This window comes from Hemitrygon akajei, chromosome 24, assembly GCF_048418815.1.
Source record: "Hemitrygon akajei chromosome 24, sHemAka1.3, whole genome shotgun sequence".
Lineage (NCBI taxonomy): Eukaryota > Metazoa > Chordata > Chondrichthyes > Myliobatiformes > Dasyatidae > Hemitrygon > Hemitrygon akajei.
This window is the reverse complement of record NC_133147.1, coordinates 5,438,577-5,460,333: the sequence shown is the minus strand read 5'-3', so window position 1 is coordinate 5,460,333 and position 21,757 is coordinate 5,438,577. Positions and strand designations below refer to the sequence as shown.

The window sequence follows — 21,757 nt, the reverse complement described above, 5'->3', positions numbered from 1 at the left end:
TCTAATGCATCATCTTACAGGCAGCCACAAAACAAAGAGACACAACAGAACCCATTCAAAGAAAAACTCACACAAGACTATCAAACACCCAATGTGCAAAAAAAAAAGAACAATTCGTACAAATAATAAAAAGGAAACTTATAAAAGTAACCACAGCCCCCAAAAGTGAGTTCTCAGCACTGTGCTGATGGCAGTCCCTGGCACTATGACAATGGCCGCAGGTCACGGCTGCAGTCAGTTTAGTACTGAAGCGCAAATAGTTAAAAGAAAATCCAGAAGGAACATGAACCGCAGAATCCTCAAACTGAGCCCACAGCTGCGGAGCGTGTTCAGCACTGAGACGAGCTCGTCCAGAAGACCGATGGTTGCAGGCAACAGCAGCTCCTGAACCCAGCGGCGTGGGACCCAAAAGACTCCTGCACCATCTGCCCGCCGGTAGCAGCAAGGAGAGAGGGAGAGCTGTGAAAGGCAAATGTCGCCGAGCGCCAGTTGTCTTCCGCTTGTCCTCGACAATTTTAATCTCGCTCAACGCTTTAAGTGGAGTAATCGAGCCGACCACGGATTTGTGTTCCGCCGTTAGGAACCGGCACAGAGTCTCACCCACGTCGAATCCCCCAGGAGATCGCAGAAGCACCAGATTGTTCATTCTTAAAAGAGAAATCACAATCGATCTCAGTTCAGAAGAAGTAAATGCAGAAGAAGAATCCAGTAGTTTTGTGAGCTGTCTGCAAGATGTCGCTGTTGGTCACTGGTGCCATCTTCCTGAGATTATTATCTTCTGAAAATTTTCCTGTTTGTGCCATGGTAATTCTAAGCAGAGATTATCATTGATTAGTGAGATAGTTACAAAAAATTCTGTATTTTTTTATATAAGAAAAAAAGGACAAGTCCTGTTTATTTCAGATTAAGATTTATTGCCGGTTCTTGAGTTGGAGAATGTGACAGACATCATCATCATTGCAAATCAGCAAGTTGTTTTGGTTATGTCTCCCTCTCGCTGTGAAACGGTGACACCTCACTGTCCCATTAGCAGGGAGAGGGAGAGAGAGAGATGTCAAATTGTTGGGTGAGCAAATAGTTCTTGTTGTACTGCAGATTATGGTCTCTCTTGACGCTTTGCTACTGCTTGCTTGGTGGGTGGAGGATGCTGTTTTTTTTGCTGAAGTTAGTGAGGGGTGAGGGATGTTGCTTTACTGCTGCGGTGTGTGGGGGGAGAAGTGGGGGGGCTTTGGAGTTCGAATGTTTTCATTCTTTGGGACACCTGTTTTCGTGGATGTCTGCACGGAACAAGAACTTCAGGATGTACATCGCATACATTTGTCTGATATTAAACGGTGCTATTGAAACTACTAAAACTATTGAGGAACTCAGCAGGTTTGGCAGTTTCTATGGAGAGGAATAAACAGCTGACAGTTTGGGCTGAGTCCATTCATCAGGACTGGAAAGGAGAGGGGAAGGCGCCAGAATAAGAAGAGGGGAGGAAGTCGAAGGCTGAAGGTGAAAGGTGAAGCCGTGTCAGTAGGGAGTGGGAATGAAGTAAAAATGATGTAAAAGTGATAAATGGAAAAGACAAAGGGCTGGAAATGAAGGAATCACTTAGGAAAGAAGAGTGAACCATGGGTGGAAAGGAAGGGTAGAGGAAGGGGAAAGGGAGGAGGAACGGGAAGGGGGAAAGGGGAAAGGGAAAAGGGGAAGGGGAAAAGGGGAAGGGGAGGGGGAAGGGGAGGGGGAAGGGGAGGGGGAGGGGAGGGGGAAGGGGAGGGGGGAAGGGGGAGGGGGAAGGGCGAAGGGGAAGGGGAGGGGGGGAGGGGAGGTGAGGGGGAGGGGAGAGGGGGAGACAGAAGAAGGGGAGAAGGGGTAAGGGGGAAGAGGGGGAGGATGAAGAGGGGGGAGGGGGAGATTTAACTTCCTCATCAGAGACTTTCCCGCTTCTCATTGCTACCATCAAGTGAGAGGTGCAAGAGCCTAAAGACACACGCTCAACAATGCAGGAACAGCTTCCTCTCCCCGCCATCCAATTTCTGAATGGACAATGAACCCATGAACACTGCTCAATATTTCTTGCTCTCTTTTTGCTGTATTTATTTAATTTTTTATATGTATTCTTATAGTGAGTATTTTTAGTTCTGTGTTGTAAGTATCTTTATAGTATTTATATTGAGAGTTTTGTTATTATGGACTGCTGCCACTGAACAACAAATTTCACGACATTTGCCGGTGAAATTATTGATTCTGATTCTACACTCCTCTTTTGCACAGTTTAGTTATATCTGACAGTGATTTTTATGTCTTGCACTGTACTGCTGCCACAAAGCAACACACTTCACAGCATATGCCAGTGATAATAGACCTGCTGTGATTTAGTGAACCACAGATACTGTAGGTATCCATTCCTACCCTACTGCCCCTCCCGCGGCGCGGCACACCCTCCTCGACACCCCTCCTTCGCATTCACCAGGACACTGCCTCAATTAGAGGTCGGGCACACCTGGAGTTACTTTCTCTGGAGTTGTAGAGGTTGATAGAATCATGAGAGACAGGGTCTGTATGCAGTCGCTATTTTTTTTTGCCCAGTACTTGCATCTGAGTTTTGGGGGGAGGAGGGGGAGTTCAAAAGTTAAGAGCTACACAAGTTCTTTTACACAGAGAGCGCTGGGTGACTGCCAGGGGCTACCAGAGGTGGTGGGAGAGGTAAATACGACAAAGGTGTTTAAAAGGCGCGTGCACATGTAGAGAACGGAGGACGAGGGACCTTGCGTGGGCAGAGGGGATTAGGTGCCATTGAGCCAAATTACACTCAGTGGCCACTTTATTAGGTACATTTTCCTGTTAATGCAAACATCTAATCAATTCAACTCAATACATAAAAACATGCAGACAAGGTCAAGAGGTTCAGTTGTCACTCAGGCCAATCATAAGAGTGATCCCAGTGACTTTGATCACAGAACGATCGTTGGTGCCAGGTGGGATAGTTTGAGTATCTCAGAAACTGCTCATCTCCTGGGATTTTCACACACAACAGTCTCTAGAGTTTACAAAGAATGCTGCGATAAACCAAAACAAATATCCAGCAAGCAGCGGTGCTGTTAACGAGAGAGGTCAGAGGAGAATGGCCAGACTGGCTCAACTCAAATAACCACACGTTACAACAGATGCGTGCAGAAGAGCAGATCTGAATGCACAGGATGTCCTACCTTGAAGCAGATGCATAAGCAGACAACAGCACGGGGTTCCATTCCCATACCTAGTAAAGTGGCCATTGAGTGGAGTTTGGGTTGAGGGGTCGGTTCCTGTGCTGTACGATATGGACCAGCTTTGCTGAACTCTCAGCTCCAACACGAATCACAGGCAATGACACACCACCATCTCCGCATGCTCAGGATTTTGGTGGCACTACTCCTGCAGCTGATCTAGACTGGGATGGTCGTACGAGCAGCCGGTGCATATCACAAGTCCTGGTTATGCGACCACTGACGCCAGGCAGACAATCTCTGAAGAGTATTGATAATGGCCGGGGTCACCCGTCTTGTAAAGACACTGCCCAGAAGAAGGCAATGGCAAACCACTTCTGTAGAAAAGAATCACGGTCAAACACCATGATCACACACATTTTACGACACGATGCATAATGATGATATACGTACACTGATAATAAATTTACTTTTGACTCTAGCAGATATGACACTGGCCTGCAGGGGGCGACAGATGGACAGCGCTGTCTACCCATGCATAGGGGAAGGTGAAGGACTGCACCGGAGTGGGTAACACAGAGGCCACTCGATTTTGGGGCTGTCGTTACATCCATGCCAAGTACGACTGGTCAATGGGAAAAGAGTAACAGCAATTGCCAGAGCTGTGTATTAAAGCCTGTGATCCGGGTGCCATGGGAACATAGCGATTGGCGCCACACTATCGCAGCTCGGGCCGTCAGAGTCTGCAGTTCAATTCCAGTGTTCTCTGTAGGAAGTTTGTACGTCCTTCCCATGAGTGTGTGGGCTTCCTCCTGATACTCCGGTTTCCTCCCACGGTCCTAAGCCATACTGGTTAGGAGGTTAAATGGTCATTGTAAATTGTCCCGTGGTTAAGCTAGGGTTAAATTGGTGGGTTGCTGGGCAGCGTGGCTCAGTGGGCTGGATGGGCTTGTTCCGCGTTACTAAATAAGACCATAAGACATGGGGGAAGAATTAGGCTAGTTGGCCCATCAAGTCTAATCCATGGCTGATTTATTATCCCTCTCAACTCCATTCTCCTGCCTCCTCCCTGTAATTTATGGTACCCTGCCTAACTAACTCATCAAACTACACTTCAATGACTTGGCCTCCAGAGTCGTCTGTGGCAATGAATTCCACAAATTCTCCACCCTCTGACTAAATATATACATAAATAAATACATGCACAATAAATTGATTAATGATTGGCAACATCCAAGTAAATTTATTACCAAAGTATGTGCAATTTTTAGATCCATTTCCTTGTAGGCGTTTACAGGAAAATAGAGAAATACAATCCAATTTATGAAAAACTATACGTAAACAAAGCCTTATGAAAAACCAATGTGCAAAAGATAGAAAGAAAGATGAGTTGTCGAATCCTTGAAAGTGATTGTCAGTTGTGGATTCAGTTTAGTGTTGAGGTTATGTCTCTGTCTACGCCCTCGATCTTAAGCACCATTCTAAGATCATCCCACAGCCTCTGATGCTCCAGGGAATGAAGTCCAAACTCGCCCCGCCTCTCTCCATGACTCAGTCGCTCAAATCCCAGCAACATCCTCATAAATCTCCTCTGCATTCCCCTCTCAGTTACAGACAAGATGCAATTCGGACAGCACTGCAGTGTAGAGGTTAGCGCAATGCATACAGTTCAGTGATGAGGAGAGGTTGAAGGGTAATAACTGTTCCTGAACCCGGTGGTGTGGGACCTAAGGCTCCTGTATCTCCTGCCCGATGGAAGTAGTGAGAAGAGAGCGTGGTCTGGATGGTGAGGGTCCTTGATGATGGATACTCTCCTGTGACAGTGCTGTTTGTAGATGTGCTCAATGTAGCCGTGCTCCTTGGAACCCACCCCTTCTTGGACTGTAGTTCTCCCACCCCCACACCAACCTACTCGCAGAGTCATCCAGTACAGGAACAGGTCCAACTAGTCTATACCAACCATTCTAGTTCTGCATATAGTCCAAGTCTTAGACACATGTATACCTCTGGGGTGCATAAGAATTTTGCACAGTACTGTATTTGTCATTGTGGAGCGGAAAGCCAGTTTGTGAATCTGGTGGGAGCAAAGGATGTTGAGAACGGCGAGGGTGCAGTGCCACAGGAGAGGTGTGGGACAGGTAGCAGAGATTGAGTGCCAGGGGCAGGGACTGTGCAGATGCAGACACCCCCAGCAAGGTCATTTGATTCCAAACAATTGGTTTATTGATCATTATAGAATGTCTCTCTGGTGCTTCCCGCTCCCTCCCCTCTCCCTGCCCCCTTCCCACTCTCAGTCCACAACAGAGACCCATATCAGAATCAGGTTTATCATCACTCACATATGTCATATGTCATGAAAGTTTTTTTGTGGCATCAGTACAGTGCAATACACAAAATGACTACAGTACTCTGCAAAAGGCTTAGGCACCCTACCTAGATATATGTGCCTAAGATCTATGCACAGTACAGTCTCTTGCTAAACCTTTCCTATCCGTGAACCGGTTCCATGTGGGCGGCTCAGTAGAGCAGCAGTTTGCGCGGTGCTTTACGCACGAGATGTAAGATTGGGGCTCCGCTGCCATTAAAGATTTCTTGTGTTTCTCCCCATGACTGCGTGAACTGCCTCTGCATGCTCCGGTATCCTCCCACATTCCAAAGGTTTATGGGTTTGGCGCTGTCAGTGGTGGGCACACCACAAGTGTGGTGACACCAGTCGGCTACTCAGCACAACCCTCGCTGATTTGATTTGATGCACACGATGCATTTTACTTTATGTTTTGATGTACCTTGACAAATAAATCTATATTAGGGACATTTAAGAGACTCTTAGACCGGCACATGGGCAATAGAAAAATTGAGGGCAATGTAGGAAGATAGGTTAGTTTGATTTTCAAGTAGGTTAAAGTGTCATACAATATTGTAGGCTGAAGGGCCAGTACTCTGTTCTATGATTCAACAATGATGTTGCCAACATCAGAAGATGGAATTTTCTCCCCAACCTAGAGAGATATTTCATTTTATATCAAAACACACTTTATTCATAATTTTAAAATTTTAAGGATAAACTTTGCAATGTGTTTTCATTCTTAGATTCAAAGTCAATGTGCTAGCCTCTGAAGACACAGTTTATTCTGTATGGACAGCTCTTCCTAAACTAAACATTCCTGGACTGTTTCAATAAGTATTCAGCTCGTTCAAATCAGTAGATGCACCTTTGGTGGCATTTGCAGCCCTCAGTCTGTGTGCATCGGTCTCTATCAGCTTTGCACATCTGGACACTACAATTTTCTCCCATTCTTCTTCACAAAACTGCTCAAGCTCTGTCAGATTGCATCGGGATTGTGAATGAACAGCCCTTTTCAAGTCACTCACAAATTCTCAATTGGATTGAGGTCTGGGCTCTGACTTGGCCACTCCAGGTCTTTAACTTTGCTGTTTTTAAGCTATTGCTGTGCCTTAGCATCCATCATTATTTCTGATCATCATCATCTATCGTCTTTATCATTTATCATATCATAGGTGGAGGGGTGTCATTGTCTTTTCCCAAGTTGTAGTTCTCTTGTAGACTGCATCAGGTTTTCCTCCAGGATTTCCCTGTATTTTGCTGCATTCATTTTACCCTCTACCTTCACGAGTCTTCCAGAGTCTGCTGCAGTGAAGCATCCCCACAGCACGATGCAGCCACCACCATGCTTCACGGTAGGGATGGTGTGCGGTGTTTGGCTTACACCAAACACAGCGTTTACTTTGATGGCAAAAAAGCTCATTCATGGTTTCATCAGACCATAGAACCTTCTTCCAGCTGACTTCAGAGTCTCCCACATGCAAACTCTAGCTGAGATTTCATGTGAATTTTGTTCTAAAGTGGCTTTCTCTTTGCTACTCTCTCATAAAACTGTGACTGGTGAAGCACCTGGGTAATAGTTGTATGCGCAGTCTCTCCCATCTCAGTCAGTGAAGCTTGTAACTCCTCCAGAACTGTCATAGGTCTCTTGGTGACCTCCCTCACTAGTCCCCTTCTTGCACGGTCACTCAGTTTTTGAGGACGGCCTGCTCTAAGCAGATTTACAGCGATGCCATATTCGTTCCATTTCTTGATGATTGACTTAACTGACTCCAAGGGATATTCAGTGACTTGGAAATTTTCTTGTATCCATCTCCTGACTTGTGCTTTTCAACAACCTTTTTGCAGAGCTGCTCAGAGAGTTCTTTTGTCTTCATGATATAGTTTTTGCCAGGATACTGACTCAGCAACAGTTGGACCTTCCAGATACAGGTGTATTTTTACTACAATCAATTGAAATGCCTTGACTGCACATAGTCAATAATCTCCATTTAACTAATTATGTGACTTGTAAAACCAGTTGGCTGCACCAGTGTTGATTTAGTGTGTCATATTTATGCAATCAATTATTTTGTATTTTGTATTTGTAATTAATTTAGATCACTTCGTAGAGATCCGTTTTCACTTTGACACAAAAGTCTTTTTCTGTTGATCAGTGTCAAAAAAGCCAAGTTAGATTCACTGCGATTCAATGTTGTAAAACAATAAAACATGAAAACTTTTGGGGGAGGAGGGGCAGGTGAACACCTTTCATAGTATTTGAACCTTTGAACCCTGTACACAAGTTGTGTTTTTTATATATACTTTCCTGCGTGGGTTAGTTGTGGTTCGATTTGAGTCACAGTGGAACAACACACATTTCCATCCTCTCCTTATTTGCCCTTGAAACAGCAATACCAGTGAGTCTGAAGTTTCTGTTAGTGTTGGTCAACAGTTATTAGATATATTTTGAAGCAAGTGCTATGTTTACTATTTATCATTATTAAGTTATCTTTGTACCATCAGGTCAACTGCCGTTTTGAGGCCCTCAGTTAGTTGGAGTTGCGTTCTAGCTGTCTACATTGTTACGCAAGCCAGGGCAATACTTGTTGCCCTTGCAGGAGGCTCCCCCTCTCTATAGTCGATCACTGCAGAGGAACGCCAGAGAGAGATACAGGTGTCGCAGGAGTTGCCAATCAGCACTTAACTCTACGTGGAGATTCCAGCCCTGGATTTTCCCTCAGGGTTTGTTCCCAAAGCCTTCCCCATGAGTGGGTAGAGCCACAAGGCAGCAGAGGTTTGAGATCAGAGTTTTCCTTCTCCCAGGTCAGCTGCCAACCACGGCTGACAAGCCCCATCTGCCCAAAGTGAATGGTTTTAAGGTTTTTGCCCCTTCTCCTGTAAGTAGAAACAGTTCTGCCAGGCTTAGTTGCGAAGCCACATGTGAAGGCCAGGAGCTGGACTTGGTTGTCAGAGGCCATTTGAGAACACCATTGGGAGCAGTTAATAGGTAGTGGGAGCTAATCCCCACTATCACCCCCAGCTTACGGAACTACCCTTGTTTACACAGCCTTGCCTGCCTGTTTGTTTGTTTGTTTATTGATTGAGATACAATGTGGAACTGGCCTTTCCAGCCCTTCCAGTCACGCTGCACAGCAATCCCCCAGTTTAATCGTAATCTAATCACAGGACTATCTACTAACTGGTACATCTTCGGACTGTGGGAGGAAACCGGAGCACCCAGAGAAAACGCACGCGCTAGCAGGGGGGACGTACAAACTCCTTACAGGCAGCAGCGGGAACCAACCCCAAGTCATTGTTACGGTGAAGTGTTGTGCTAACTACTGCATTATCGTTATGGAGTGTTGCCTATCTGAAGTGCCTTGGTTCACACTGATTGTGAGAACACACGAGAGCATTAGTATAGTCAGGTGAGAGGCAATTCTGTGCTGGGTTGTCCTAACTTTCAGCAGTTTCACAAGTAAATGATCTCTTTAAAAACCCTGAAGAAAGCTTCTGTCTCTGGTGACCTTTGAGAAGTTGTTTAACTCAGAGCATAGCTGCGTACATATGTACTGTGAGGGCAGCAGGTCAATGCTTTTGGACCTGTTCTACCACATTCCTTAAACCCAATAGGACCATTGCTGCCCATGCGGCCCCCTCGGGTGGGACACAACAACAATAATTGCAGAAGAACCCCCATGTTGTCCCAGGTATGTTTTGTGACGTATCAATGAATTAATATGGCAAGGTAACGTTACAGCTCTGTAAAACCCTGGTTAGATCACTTAGAGTATTGTGTTCAGTTCTGGTCACCTCATTATAGGAAGGACGTGGGAGCTTTAGAGAGAGGGTGCAGAGGAGATTTACCAGGATGCTGCCTGGATTAGAGAGCATGTTGTATGAGGAAAGGTTGTGTGAGCTCGGTCTTTTCTCTTTGGAGAAGAGGAAGATGAGAGTTGACTTGATAGAGGTGTACAAAATGTTAACAGGCATGATAGTGTGGCCAGCCAGTCTTTTCCCCAGAGCAGGAATAGCTAAAGCAAGGGGGCATAATTTTAAGGTGACTGGAGGAGTATTGGGGGAGGATGTCAGAGGTGAGTTTGGGTGTGTGGAGCATGCTGCCAGGGGTGGCGGTAGAAGCAGATGCATTATACAGGGCGACATGGTAGTGGAGCAGCGAGCTGTAAAATTGGGGTTCGATTCCCACTGGTCTCCCAAGCGCTGGCTTGGCCGGGTGTCTGTCAGGGGCAAGTCTGCCTGCTTCCTCCAAGATCAGCGCAGACTCAGGTTTGCCTCTTGTACTCATGAATGAGAAACTGTTTAACATCAGCCACCCTGCAAGGTGGTTGGAGGAAATGGGTGTAAAGGGCTGGGTTTATTTTGATTATCTTACGTTTTATCTTCCGCCTTATCAGAATGTTAGGGGCAACTGACTCACGATGCAGCCCTTGAGGTTTTTCCAAAGTTGAAAGTAAATTCATTATCAAAGTACATTTATGTCATATACAACCCTGCGATTCATTTTCCTGCGGGCATATTCAATCAATCCAACAAAATCAATGAAAAACCTCACCAACAGGGCGAGCAACAAAAAGAATGAAAAAAATAATGATAAATAAGCAATAAATAGTGAGAACATGAGATGAAGACCTCTTGAAAGTGAGTCCATATGTTGTGGGAACAGTTCAGTGAGGTTGGCAAGTGAAGTTATCCCCTCTGGTTCAGGAGCCTGAGGGTTAATAACTTCCTGAACTTGGTGGCACGAGTCCTGAGGCTCCTGTACCTCCTTCCTGATGGTTGAGAGGAAATAACTGTTCCTATACCTGGTGGTGTGAGTCCTGAGGCTCCTGTACCTCCTTCCTGATTCAGATACAGGTTTATTTATCATATGTACATCAAAACAAACAGCGAACTGCATCATTCCGTATTTCTAAAGCTCATCAGCCATACCAGGGAAATATTTAGACCATCAGACATAGGAGCAGAATTAGACCATTTGGCCCAATGAGACTGCTCTGCGATTCCATCATGGCTGACTTATTATCCCTCTCAACCCTATTCTCCAGCCTTCTCCCATTACCTTTGACACCACTTACTAACCAAGAATATACCAACCTGCTTTAAATACTGTACACCCAATGATTTGGCCTCCACAGTCATTTGCTTCCACAGATTCACCACCCTCTGGCTGAAGAAACTCCTCCTCATTTCTGTTCTCAAGGGACATCCTTCTATTCTGAGGCTGTGCCCTCTGGTTCTAGACTCCTCCACTATTAGAAACATCCTCTCCATGTCCACTCTATCTGGGCTTTTCAATATTTGGTACATTGTTTATCTATTTTTTCTTTATTTATTGAAATACAGCGCAGAACTGGCCCTTCCATCCCTACGAGCTGCACCGCCCAGACTCACTGATTTAACCGTAGCCTAATCATAGAACAGTTTACAGCGACCAATTAACCTACTAACCAGTACATCTTAGGATTATGGGAGGAAACCTGAGCACCCTGAGGAAATCCACACACTCTTCCAGACAGTGGCGGGAACTGCAGCCGGGCATTTGGCACTGTAAAGCGTTGTGCTACCATATTACCATTCCACCCAGACTTCAATAAGAATCCCCCTCATTCTTCTAAACTCTAGCGAGCAGAGGATCAGAGCAGTCTGCAAGTGTTACCACACCTCCGCAGGTTACTAACACGAACTGGTACGTCGTTGAAATGCGGGCGAAAACCAGAACAGCCGGAGGAAGACCACACGGTCACGGGGAGAACGTGCAAACTCCTCACAGTAAGCAGCAGGATTGAGCCTGGATCACTGGCGTTGTAAAGCATCGCGTTAACTACTGTGCCGCCCTGCTAAACAAGCAGCACCCCCAAGGATGTGCTGGGAGAAGCCGGCAAGTGTCACCGTGCATTTCGACACGGCGTGCCCACACTTTTCAGTGGAACAATGCAAACACCAACAACAAACCAATCCCCTTTCCCATCCCTCCCACAGAGACCCTTCTTCCAGACTGGAAGACGCCAAAATAAAAAGATGCAAAGGACGGGAAAGGGGACAGCTAGAAGGTTAAGGAGGGAGTTGGTAAGCAAGGATGTGCTGGGGGGTAACCCGCATGTCACCTTCTACGACTCCTCATCTCACGTTCTCGATATTATTGCAGTCTTTCACTGATCCTGACGAAGGGTATCGGTCCGAAACGTCAACAGCACTTCTCCCTATCGATGCTGCCTGGCCTGCTGTGTTCCACCAGCATTTTGTGTGTGTTGTTGTTTGAATTTCCAGCATCTGCAGATTTCCTTGTGTTTTCATTGATTCTATTATGTTTATTGGATTTATTGAGCAAACAAATCTCAGTGTTGTGTACGGTGACACATTTGTTTGTACATTCATTACATCCTGTGTGAAATGATGTGGGTGACAATGGTGACCATGATAGTTCTTGGGAAATTTTTCTACAGAAGAAGTTGTCTTCTTCCGGGCAGAGATGCATCTCCACCCTACCACTCATATGTATTTTGTTAATAAATTTGCTTTGAAGTGTTGCCACAAATTTCAGTGCCCACAATGCTTGGAAGAACAACACACAAAACAACAAAACAAAAAGCCCCTTTCCTCCCTCAGACCTGACAATCCTCCAACTCCAGCACAAGATTCGGTGTGCCCAGTCTCAGGTATTCCACAGGGGTGCGTTGGGATGTACCTGAGGCTGCTTAACACGATAAGAGGCTATGCTGTTACAGGAAAGATCCTAGCATGGACAGAACATTGGCTGACTGGCAAGAGGTAAAGAGTGGAAATAAAGGGAGCCTTTTCTGGTTGGTTGCTGGTGACTAGTGGTGTTCCAAAGGGGTTGTTGTTGGGACTGAACCTTTTTACATTGATGTTTTTGTCAATGACTTGGACGATGGAATTGACGGCTTTGTGGCCACATTTGCAGACGATACGAAAATAGGTCGAAGGGCAGGGAGCGCTGAGAAAGCAGGGAGACTGCAGAACATCTCAGACAGATTGAGATACTGGGTGACGAAGTGGCAGATGGAATACAGTGTCGGGAAGTGTTTGGTAATGCACTTTGGTAGAAGGAATAAAAGCATTGACTCTTTTCGATGAGAGTCCTTGTGCAGAACTCCCTAAAGGTTAACTTACGGGTTAGGTCAGTGGTGAGGAAGACAAATGCAATGTTAGTGTTCATTTAGAGAGAACTAGAATATACAAGCAAGGATGTAATGCTGAGTAAGGCCTCACCTGGGCTGTCGTGAGCTGTTTTGGGCCCCTTATTTAAAAAAGAAGAAGAATAATAGCCCTTAACTCAGCAGTGGTGTTATCAGGGCACCTTCATGACTGTGTTTCCGTAGCAAGCTATTCTTGTTTTTACGAGGCCGAGTTGCTAGCTCGACGCTCAATCCGACTTGGATTCGAACTCAGGAATCTTCGCTCTGGAGTCCAGCGCTGATATTATTGCGCCACCAAGCGGGACTTATTTAAGAAAGGACATGCTGATATTGGAGAGGGTTCAGAGAAGGTTCACAAGAATGATTCTGTGAATTAAAGGCTTATCTTATGAGAAGCGATTGATGGTTCTGGGCCTTTATTTGCTGGAAATTAGAAGAATGAGGGGAAATCTCATTGAAACCTATCGAATGTTGAAAGGTCTACATCTGGAGTTCCCAACCTGGGGCTAACGGACCCCTTGGTGAGTGGTAGTGGTCTATGGCATAAAAAGGTCGGGAATCCCTGGTCTAAATAAACTGGATGTGGAGAGGACGTTTCCTATGGTGGGGGAGTCTAGGACCAAAGGGCACAGCCTCAGAATAGAGGGATGTCCATTTAGAATGGAAATGAGGAGGAATTTCTCCAGCCAGCAGGTGGTGGATCTGTAGAATGCATTACCACAGATGGATGTGGAGGCCGAGATTTCATGTGAATTTTGTTCAAAAGTCCCGAGTTTCAATCTTCAGTACCGACCCCAAAGGCGTGAGTGAGTGTGAGTGTGTGTGTGTGTGTGTGTGTGTGTGTGTGTGTGTGTGTGTGTGTGAGTGAGTGAGTGAGAGAGAGAGAGAGAGAGAGAGGGCTGGGAAAGGGGCTTGTTGTCTTATTTTGTTGGTTTTACTGTTTGTGTTGCTCTGTGTAATACAGTGGGCGTGCTATTCAGCTGCCAGAACATGTTGCCAATACATCCGGGCTGCGCCCAGCAGAAACTTCAGGTTAACAAAAATGACGCATTTAACTGTATGTTTTCATATACACTCAGGGTCCATTTTATTAGATACACCTGTTCATTAATGTAAATATCTAATCAGCCAATCATGTGGCAGCATCTCAATGCATAAAAGCATGCAGACATGGTCAAGAGGTTCAGTTGTTGTTCAGACCAAACATCAGGATGGGGAAGAAATGTGACTTTGACCAGGGAATGATTCTTGGTGCCAGATGGGGTGGTTTGAGTATCTCAGAAACTGCTGATCTCCTGGGATTTTCAAGCACAACGGTCTCTAAAGTTTATAGAGAATGGTGCAAAAATAAAGGACATCCAGTGAGCGGCAGTTCTGTGGGTGAAAACGCCTTGTTAATGAGAGAGGTCAGAGGAGAATGGCCAGACTGGTTCAAGCTGACAGGAAGGTGACAGAATCTTAAATAACCACACATTACAGCAGTGGTGTGCAGAAGAGCATCTCTGAATGCACATCACATCAAACGTTGAAGTGGATGGGCAAGCGCGGTGGAAGGCCACGAACATACACTCAGCAACACTCGTAAAATACTGGAGGAACTCAGCAGGCCAGGCATCATCTATGGAAAAGAGTAAACAGTCGATGTTTTGTGTCGAGACCCTTCTTCAGGACGTTTGGCGGCCACTTTATTAGGTACAGGTGAAACAAATAAAAAGGCCGCTGAGAGTACAACGATCAGCACCACGGTCAGATGGCCAGCAAAACGAACGACCAATCTCAACGCATCACGGTTTGGTACGGCAACTGCTCTGGCCATGACCGCAGAGAGTTGTGGACAGAGCTCAGCACGTCACAGAAACCAGTCCCCCCCAACCACCATGGACATTCTCTCGTCTCCACCCACCCATCGGGCAGCAGATACAAAAGCCTGAAAGCACATCCCGTCAGGCTCAAGGACAGCTTCTACCCCGCTGTTGTCAGCTCTTGAATGGACCTCTTGTACGATAAGACGGACTCTTGACCTCACAATTAACCTTGTTATGACCTTGCACCTTATTGTCTACCTGCACTGCACTTTTTTGTCACTGTTACACTTCATTCTGCATTCTGTTCAACACAGGCAAAACGCTGGAGGAACTCGGAAGGCCAGGCAGCATCTATGGAAAAAAGCACGAGGGTCCTGCCGAAGGGTTTCGGCCCAAAACGTCAACTGTACTTTTTTTTCCATAGATGCTGCCTGGCCTGCTGAGTTCCTCCAGCATTTTGTTGTGTTGCTCGGATTTCCAGCACCTGAAGATTCTCTCTTGTTTTGCTTTCTGTTACTGTTTTACCTCAATGCACTGTTGTCATGACCTGTGTGAACCGTACACAAGACAAATCTGTTTTCAGAGATAGAGTGTGGTTTAGACCCTTCCGGCTCCCCAGAGCCACACCTCACAGCAACCCACCAATTTAACCCTAGCCTAATCATGGGACAATTTACAATGACCAATTAAACTACTGACCAGTGTGTCTTTGGACTGAGGGAGGAAACCCACGCGCACACAGGGAGGAACATACGTGGGTGGACACTTGCTTACAGAGGACGCCGGAATTGAACTCAGAACTCTGACACCGTGGTGCCCCTTGCCTGTACCTCAGTACATGACAATAATCAAACAAATTACCAATTCGGCCGATTTACACGGGATTGCAACTCACACGAGAGGATGATGTCTCGAGGTCGCTGCAGGTTGAGGCTGGTCAGGAGATGCAGCAGCTGGCCCACGGTCCCGTTTCGGTTTATCCAGTACCACATGACTTCCTGTGTCCGCCCGGGGTCCCCCCGGCTCTCCAGAAGCCGCAGGTCGGTCATGTCGCTGACAATGTAGGAAGCTGAAAGATTAAATGAATAGCCTTTGTAGAACACGGCCACAGAACGGGCAACCACCCTGCCAGCCAGGCACGTCGCGATATATCGCACAGCTTTTACTCGATTAGCAGCGGGAAGAGCGAGGGGGTGGATTGAAATGAGTTTTTTCTGTGGACTAAGGTTGGATGGCATGAATATCAATTTTTCCTTCCGGTGAATAAATTCCACCTCTCCCTTCCTCCTCTATTCCCCAATCTGACCTTTCACCTTTAACTTCTTGTCACCTGCCTATTACTTTCCCCTGGATTCCCTCCTCCTTCCCTCTCTCCCACGACCCACTCTCCTCTCCCATCATATTCTTTCTTCTCCTGCCCTCGAACTTTCCCACCCACCTAGCTTCACCTATCACCTCCTTCTCCTCCTCCCCCCCCCCACCATCCTATCTTCCCCGTCCTTCTCAGTCCCAAAGACGGGCCCCGGCCCAAAATGTCGACTGTTCACTTTTTTCCATAGAGATCTGCTCAGTTCCTCCAGCGTTTGGTATAGACGGACACAATGGTTGGCACTGATACGGTGAGCCAAGGGGACTGCTTCTCTGCAGTATGATGGCTGTTGCAACACCCAACACAGTGCAGCTCGGCACGATCACCACTGATTACCGAGAAGTTTAATCTGATCTGAGCAATCTCAGAATTATCGCTGATCTATGTTATGAAACTTGTGGCAGCAGTACTATGCAGAGAAATTAATATCAATTGCAAAAAGAAGATATTAAAAAATAAATACCAAGTGCAAAGAGAGAGTGAAATATTGAGAAGGTGTTCATGCGTTCACACACTGATCAGCTGTTCCTGAATCACGGAGCGTGCATCTTCAGGCTCCTGTATCACCTTCCTGATAACAGCAACAAAAAGAGGGCATGTCCTGGGTGATGGGGGTCCTTAACGATGGATGCCTCTTTTTTGATGGTTGAGATCTCTTTTTCTCTGTCTTGCCTTCCCCCTGGTCTCCCCACCACCAGTCTCCTGGACTAATCAAGAACCCATCAACCTCTGCTTTAATTATAACTTGGCCTCACCTGCTAATTGTGCCATGGACCAGTGATATCCAAATCATTTACAAAAATTAAGAATAACCCAGGTCCCAGCACTGAGCCCTGGGGAAGCCCACTGGTCATGGACTTCCAGCCCGAGAATGGACCTTCAACCAGCACCTTCTACTTCTTATAATTGAGCCAATTCTGAATCGACCTCACCAGCTCTCTCTCTATCACATGTGACCTGACCTTCCAGACCAACCTGCTAAGCAGGACCTTGTCAAGGTCCAAGTATGGTTATTATCAAATTACATACAATACCACAAGACCATAGGGCCTAGGGCTACAATTAGACCATTTAGCTCATCAGGTCTGCTCCGTCATTTCATCATGGCTGATCCATCATTCCTCTCAGCCTCAATCTCCTGCCTTACCCCCCTCTGTATCCCTTTATGCCCTGACTAATCAAGAATCTATCAACCTCTGCCTTAAACATACATTAAGATTTGGCCTCCGCAGCTACCTGTGGCAATGAATTCCACTGATTCACTACTCTCTGGCTAAAGAAATTCCCCCTCATCGCGTTCTAAAAGGATGCCCCTCAATTCTGAGGCTGTGTCCTCTGGTCTTGCATTTTCCCGCCATAGAAAACATCCTCTCCACATCCACTCTATCAAGGCCTTTCACCATTAAATAGGTTTCAATGAGGTCAACTCTCATTCTTCTGAATTCTAGTGAATACAGGCCCAGAGACATCAAACAGTCTCCTACTCCCAGAATTATTTTTGTGAACCCCCTTTGAACCCTCTCCAGTTTCAGCACATCTTTCTAAGATAGCTTATCTTTCTAAGATAAAGGCCCCCACACTGCTCACAACACTCCAAGTGAAGCCTCACCAATAACTTTATAAAGTCTCAACGTTACATCCTTGCTTTTATATTCTAGTCCTCTTGAAATGAATACTAACATCACATTTGCCTTCCTCACCACAGACTCAACCTGCAAATTAACCTTTAGGGAATCCTGCACAAGAACTCCCAAATTCTTTTATACCTCAGATTTTTCCATTTAGAAAATAGTCAACCCTTTAATTTCTTCTACCAAAGTGCATGACCACACACTTCCTGACGCTGTATTCCATCTGCATTTCTTTGTCCATTTTCCTAATCTGTCTAAGTCCTTCTGTAACCTCTGTTTCCTCAAAACTACCTGTACCTCTACTTATCTCCGTATCACCTGCAAACTTTGCAACAATGCCATCAATTCTATCATCCAAATCACTGATATATAACATAAAAACATATATAACATGATTTAGTCCCAACACAGTCCTCTGTGGAACACCACTAGTCACCAGCAGCCAACCAGAAAAGGCTCACTTTTTCCCACTCTGCTTGCTTCCAATCACCCACTATTTTATCCATGCTAAAATCCTTCCCATAATACCATGAGCTTGTAGCTTGATAAGCAGCTTCATGGTGGCACCTTGTCAAAGGCCTTCTGAAAATCCAAGTACACAACATCATCCAAATCCCCTTCTTCAAAGAATTCCAATAGATTTATCAGGCAAAATCTTCCCTTGAGGAAACCATGCTGACTAACAGTCCTTTTTATCGTGTGTCTCCAAGTACCCTGAGACCTCACCTTTAATAATCGATTCTAATATCTTTCCAACAACTGAGATCAGACTAACTGGTCTATAATTTCCTTTCTTCTTCCTCTCTCCCTTCTTGAAGAGTGGAGTGGCATTTGCAAATTTCCAGTCTTCAGGAACCATTCCAGAATCTAGTGATTCTTGAAAGATCATTACTAATGTCTCCACGATCTCTTCAGCCACCTCTTTCAGAACCCTGGGGTGTACACCATCTGGTCCAGGTGACTTATCCACCTTCAGATGTTTCTACTTCCCAAGAATCTACTCCCTAGTAGTGTAACTTCACACACCTCATAACCCCTGATATTTGGAATTTCTAGTGTCTTCTACAGTGAAGACTGATGTAAAATACTTATTCAGTTCATCTGCCATTCCCGTCCCCCATTACTACCTCTCCAGCACTGTTTTCCAGCAGAATGATACCCACTCTCGCCTCTCTTTTACACTTTATCTGAAGAAACTTTTGGTATCCTCTTTAATACTGTTTGCTAGATTTCTTTCAGATTCCATCTTTAGCTTAATAACTTTTTTAGTTGCTTTCTGTTGGTTTTTAAAAGCTTCTCAATCCTTTAACTTCCCGCTAATTTTTGCTCTATTAAATACCCTCTTTTTGGCTTTTATGTTGAATCTGACTTCCGCCGTTAGCCATAGTTGTGTCATCTTGCCTTTAGTATACTTCTTCCTTTGGCATGTACATATCCTGTGCCTTGCAAATTATTTTCAGAAATTCCAGCCACTGCTGCTCTGCCATCATCTCTGCCAGCGTTCTTTCCCAAACAATTCTGGATAACTGCTCTCTCATGCCTCTGTAATTCCCTTTACTCCACTGAAATGCTGATACATCTGACTCTAGCTTCTCCTGCTCAGATTTGAAGTCGATCATATTAAAATCACTTTCCCCTCAGGGTTCTTTTACCTTAAACTCTCTAATCAATTCCAGTTCATTGGACAACACCCAAACCAGAATAGCTAATTTTCTCCTGGGCTCGAACAGGTGCTGCTCTAAAAAGCCATTTCGTAGGGATTCTAGAAATTCCCCCTCTTGAATTCCTGCACCAACCTGATTTTCCCAATCTACCTGAATATTGATATCCCCCATGACTACTGTACTTTGACCTTTCGGCATCCATTTTCTATCTCCCATTGTAACTCGTGGATCACATCCTTACTACTGTTAGGGGTCCAGTTTCTCAGCTTTCTCTGTGGAACACCACTGATCAAAACCCACCAGGCAGAGTACGCTCTGTCCAAAGTTCCAAGTAAATTTACTATCAAATTACATATACTTGAAGACTCGTACGGCCAGATTTGGGAACAGCTTCTTTCCAACCGTGATAAGACTGCTGTACGGATCCTGACCCGGATCTGGGCCGTACCTTCCAAATATCCGGACCTGTCTCTCGGGTTTTTTTTTTCACTACCTTACTTTCCCTTTTCTATTTTTTATTTATGATTTATATTTTAAATTTTTATTATATTTACTACTGATTTGTACTCCAGGGAGCGCGAAGCGCAGAATCAAATATCGCTGTGATGATTGTATGCTCTAGTATCAACTGTTTGGTGACAATAAAATAATAATAATAATAATATACTGTATGTCACCATATACTACCCTGAGATTTATTTTCTTGCAGGCATTCACAGTAGAACAAAGAAATACAATAGAATCAATGAAAAACTGCACACAAAGACTGACAACCAATGTGCAAGACAGCAAACTATGCAAATACAAAAAAAATTACAATAACAAAAAATAATATTGAGATCACGAGTTGTAGAGACCTTGAGAATCGGAGAATCGGTTCAGTGTTGAGGTGAGTGAAGTTATCCACACTGCTTCATGGGTCTGAAGGGTAGTTGAAAGGTAATAACTGTTCATGGACCTTGGCGGCCTAAAGCTCCTGTACCTCCGTCACAATGGCAGAAGCAGGAAGAGAACATGGCCTGGATGGTGGGTGGCTTGAAAGCAGAGAATGACAAGATCCACTGCCTTACCTTCACCTGTACCTTGATGTCCTTCTGTCTGGACTGATCTGTGAGGATTGCAAGCAAAACAATGCTTTTCACTGGACTGTAGGCTTTCTACCTTGATTCCAATCTACCTACGTGGTGAGGGTCAATGAGCAAAGGACAAAAATTTATCAGCTTTATGCGTGACATGTACATGGGTTTCTCCTGTCTGCCATAAGAGACCAGCATCTATCATCAGGGATTCCACCATCCAGGCCATGCTCCCTTCTAGTCCCACACTAACAGCTTCAGGAATAGTTATTACCTCTCAACTAGTGTGGGTAACTTCACTCACCTCAACATTGAGCTGTAAAGCATTTCGCTAATCTCTACGCTGCAATGCTGTCCAAATTGCACCTTGTCTATAACTGAGAGGGGAATGCAGAGGAGATTTATGAGGATGTTGCTGGGACTTGAGCGACTGAGTCATGGAGGGAGGCCGGATAAGCTGGGACTTCATTCCTTGGAGCATCAGAGGCTGACGGATGGCCTTAGAACGGTGCTTAAACTGGGGACATCACCACAACACTGAACTGAATCCACAACCTACAGATTTACTTTCAAGGACTCGACAACTCACATACTGGGTATTATTTATTTATTTGCACAATTTGTCTTCTTTTGCACATTGGTTGTTTGTCAGTCTTTGTTCATGCACAGCTTTTCATAAATTTGATTGTATTTCCTTATTTCCTTGTAAATGCCTGCAAGAAAATAAATTTCTAAGCAATGTTCCCTCTTAGCACATTTTTTGTTACAAGCGCACAAAAGGTTGTCACTCTCTACCTCGGTGGCATGTTGAGTATATTTCACGATCGTACACAATCACATTTCCTTTTCTGGTTTCTGACACGAACAGTGTTGGCCACCTGGAGTTTGCGATGATCTGTCTGCAGATTTTAGAACTGATTTATTTCTATTGTTTATATTGAAGCAATTATTCAGTGCACACATGTTATCGTCAGTGGGGGAAAAAATTGCTCAGCACAAGATTTTTGTGCGCACTGGTCATTACATTGATCTCATGTGTATACTTTGACAATAAATTCACTTTGAACTTTGGCACCATCAAGCAGTTTGCTGGGTTAGGTGGAAGATGTATTAATCTATTGACTTGAATAATTTCTCGGGTTAATTCGGTGAAATGATGAAACCAAACCACGGATGTCATTGGGAAATGGAATGAGAACTTTGCCAAGTTGTATCGCACTCTCCAGGAGTTCAGTTCATCGTATTTTAACTCTAGTATGTCTCTCCCTCACCAACAATCCAATCTCATTCCTTTTTAATCATTTAGAATATAGCACAGTACAGACCCTTCATCCGATGGTGCTGTTTAACCTACTCTGAGATCAACCTAACCCTTCCCTCCCACATCAGCCTCCATTTTTCTATCATCCATGTGCCCATCTAGTAGGGCATTGAGGAATGCAGTAGAACAGAGTGATCTGGGAATAATGGTGCATAGTTCCCTGAAGGTGGAATCTCATGTGGATAGGGTGGTGAAG

The 21,757-nt window shown here is 45.1% G+C and overlaps 1 protein-coding gene across 1 annotated transcript in view; it reads right to left on the bottom strand.

The window, feature by feature from the left end:
- Window positions 1–21,757, bottom strand: part of irak1 (interleukin-1 receptor-associated kinase 1) — a 120,936-nt gene that overhangs the window by 62,257 nt on the left and 36,922 nt on the right. Inside the window, exon 3 of the mRNA XM_073027902.1 lies at window positions 15,396–15,569. Coding sequence (XP_072884003.1) covers window positions 15,396–15,569 — 174 coding nt within the window. The remainder of the gene's footprint in view (window positions 1–15,395; window positions 15,570–21,757) is intronic.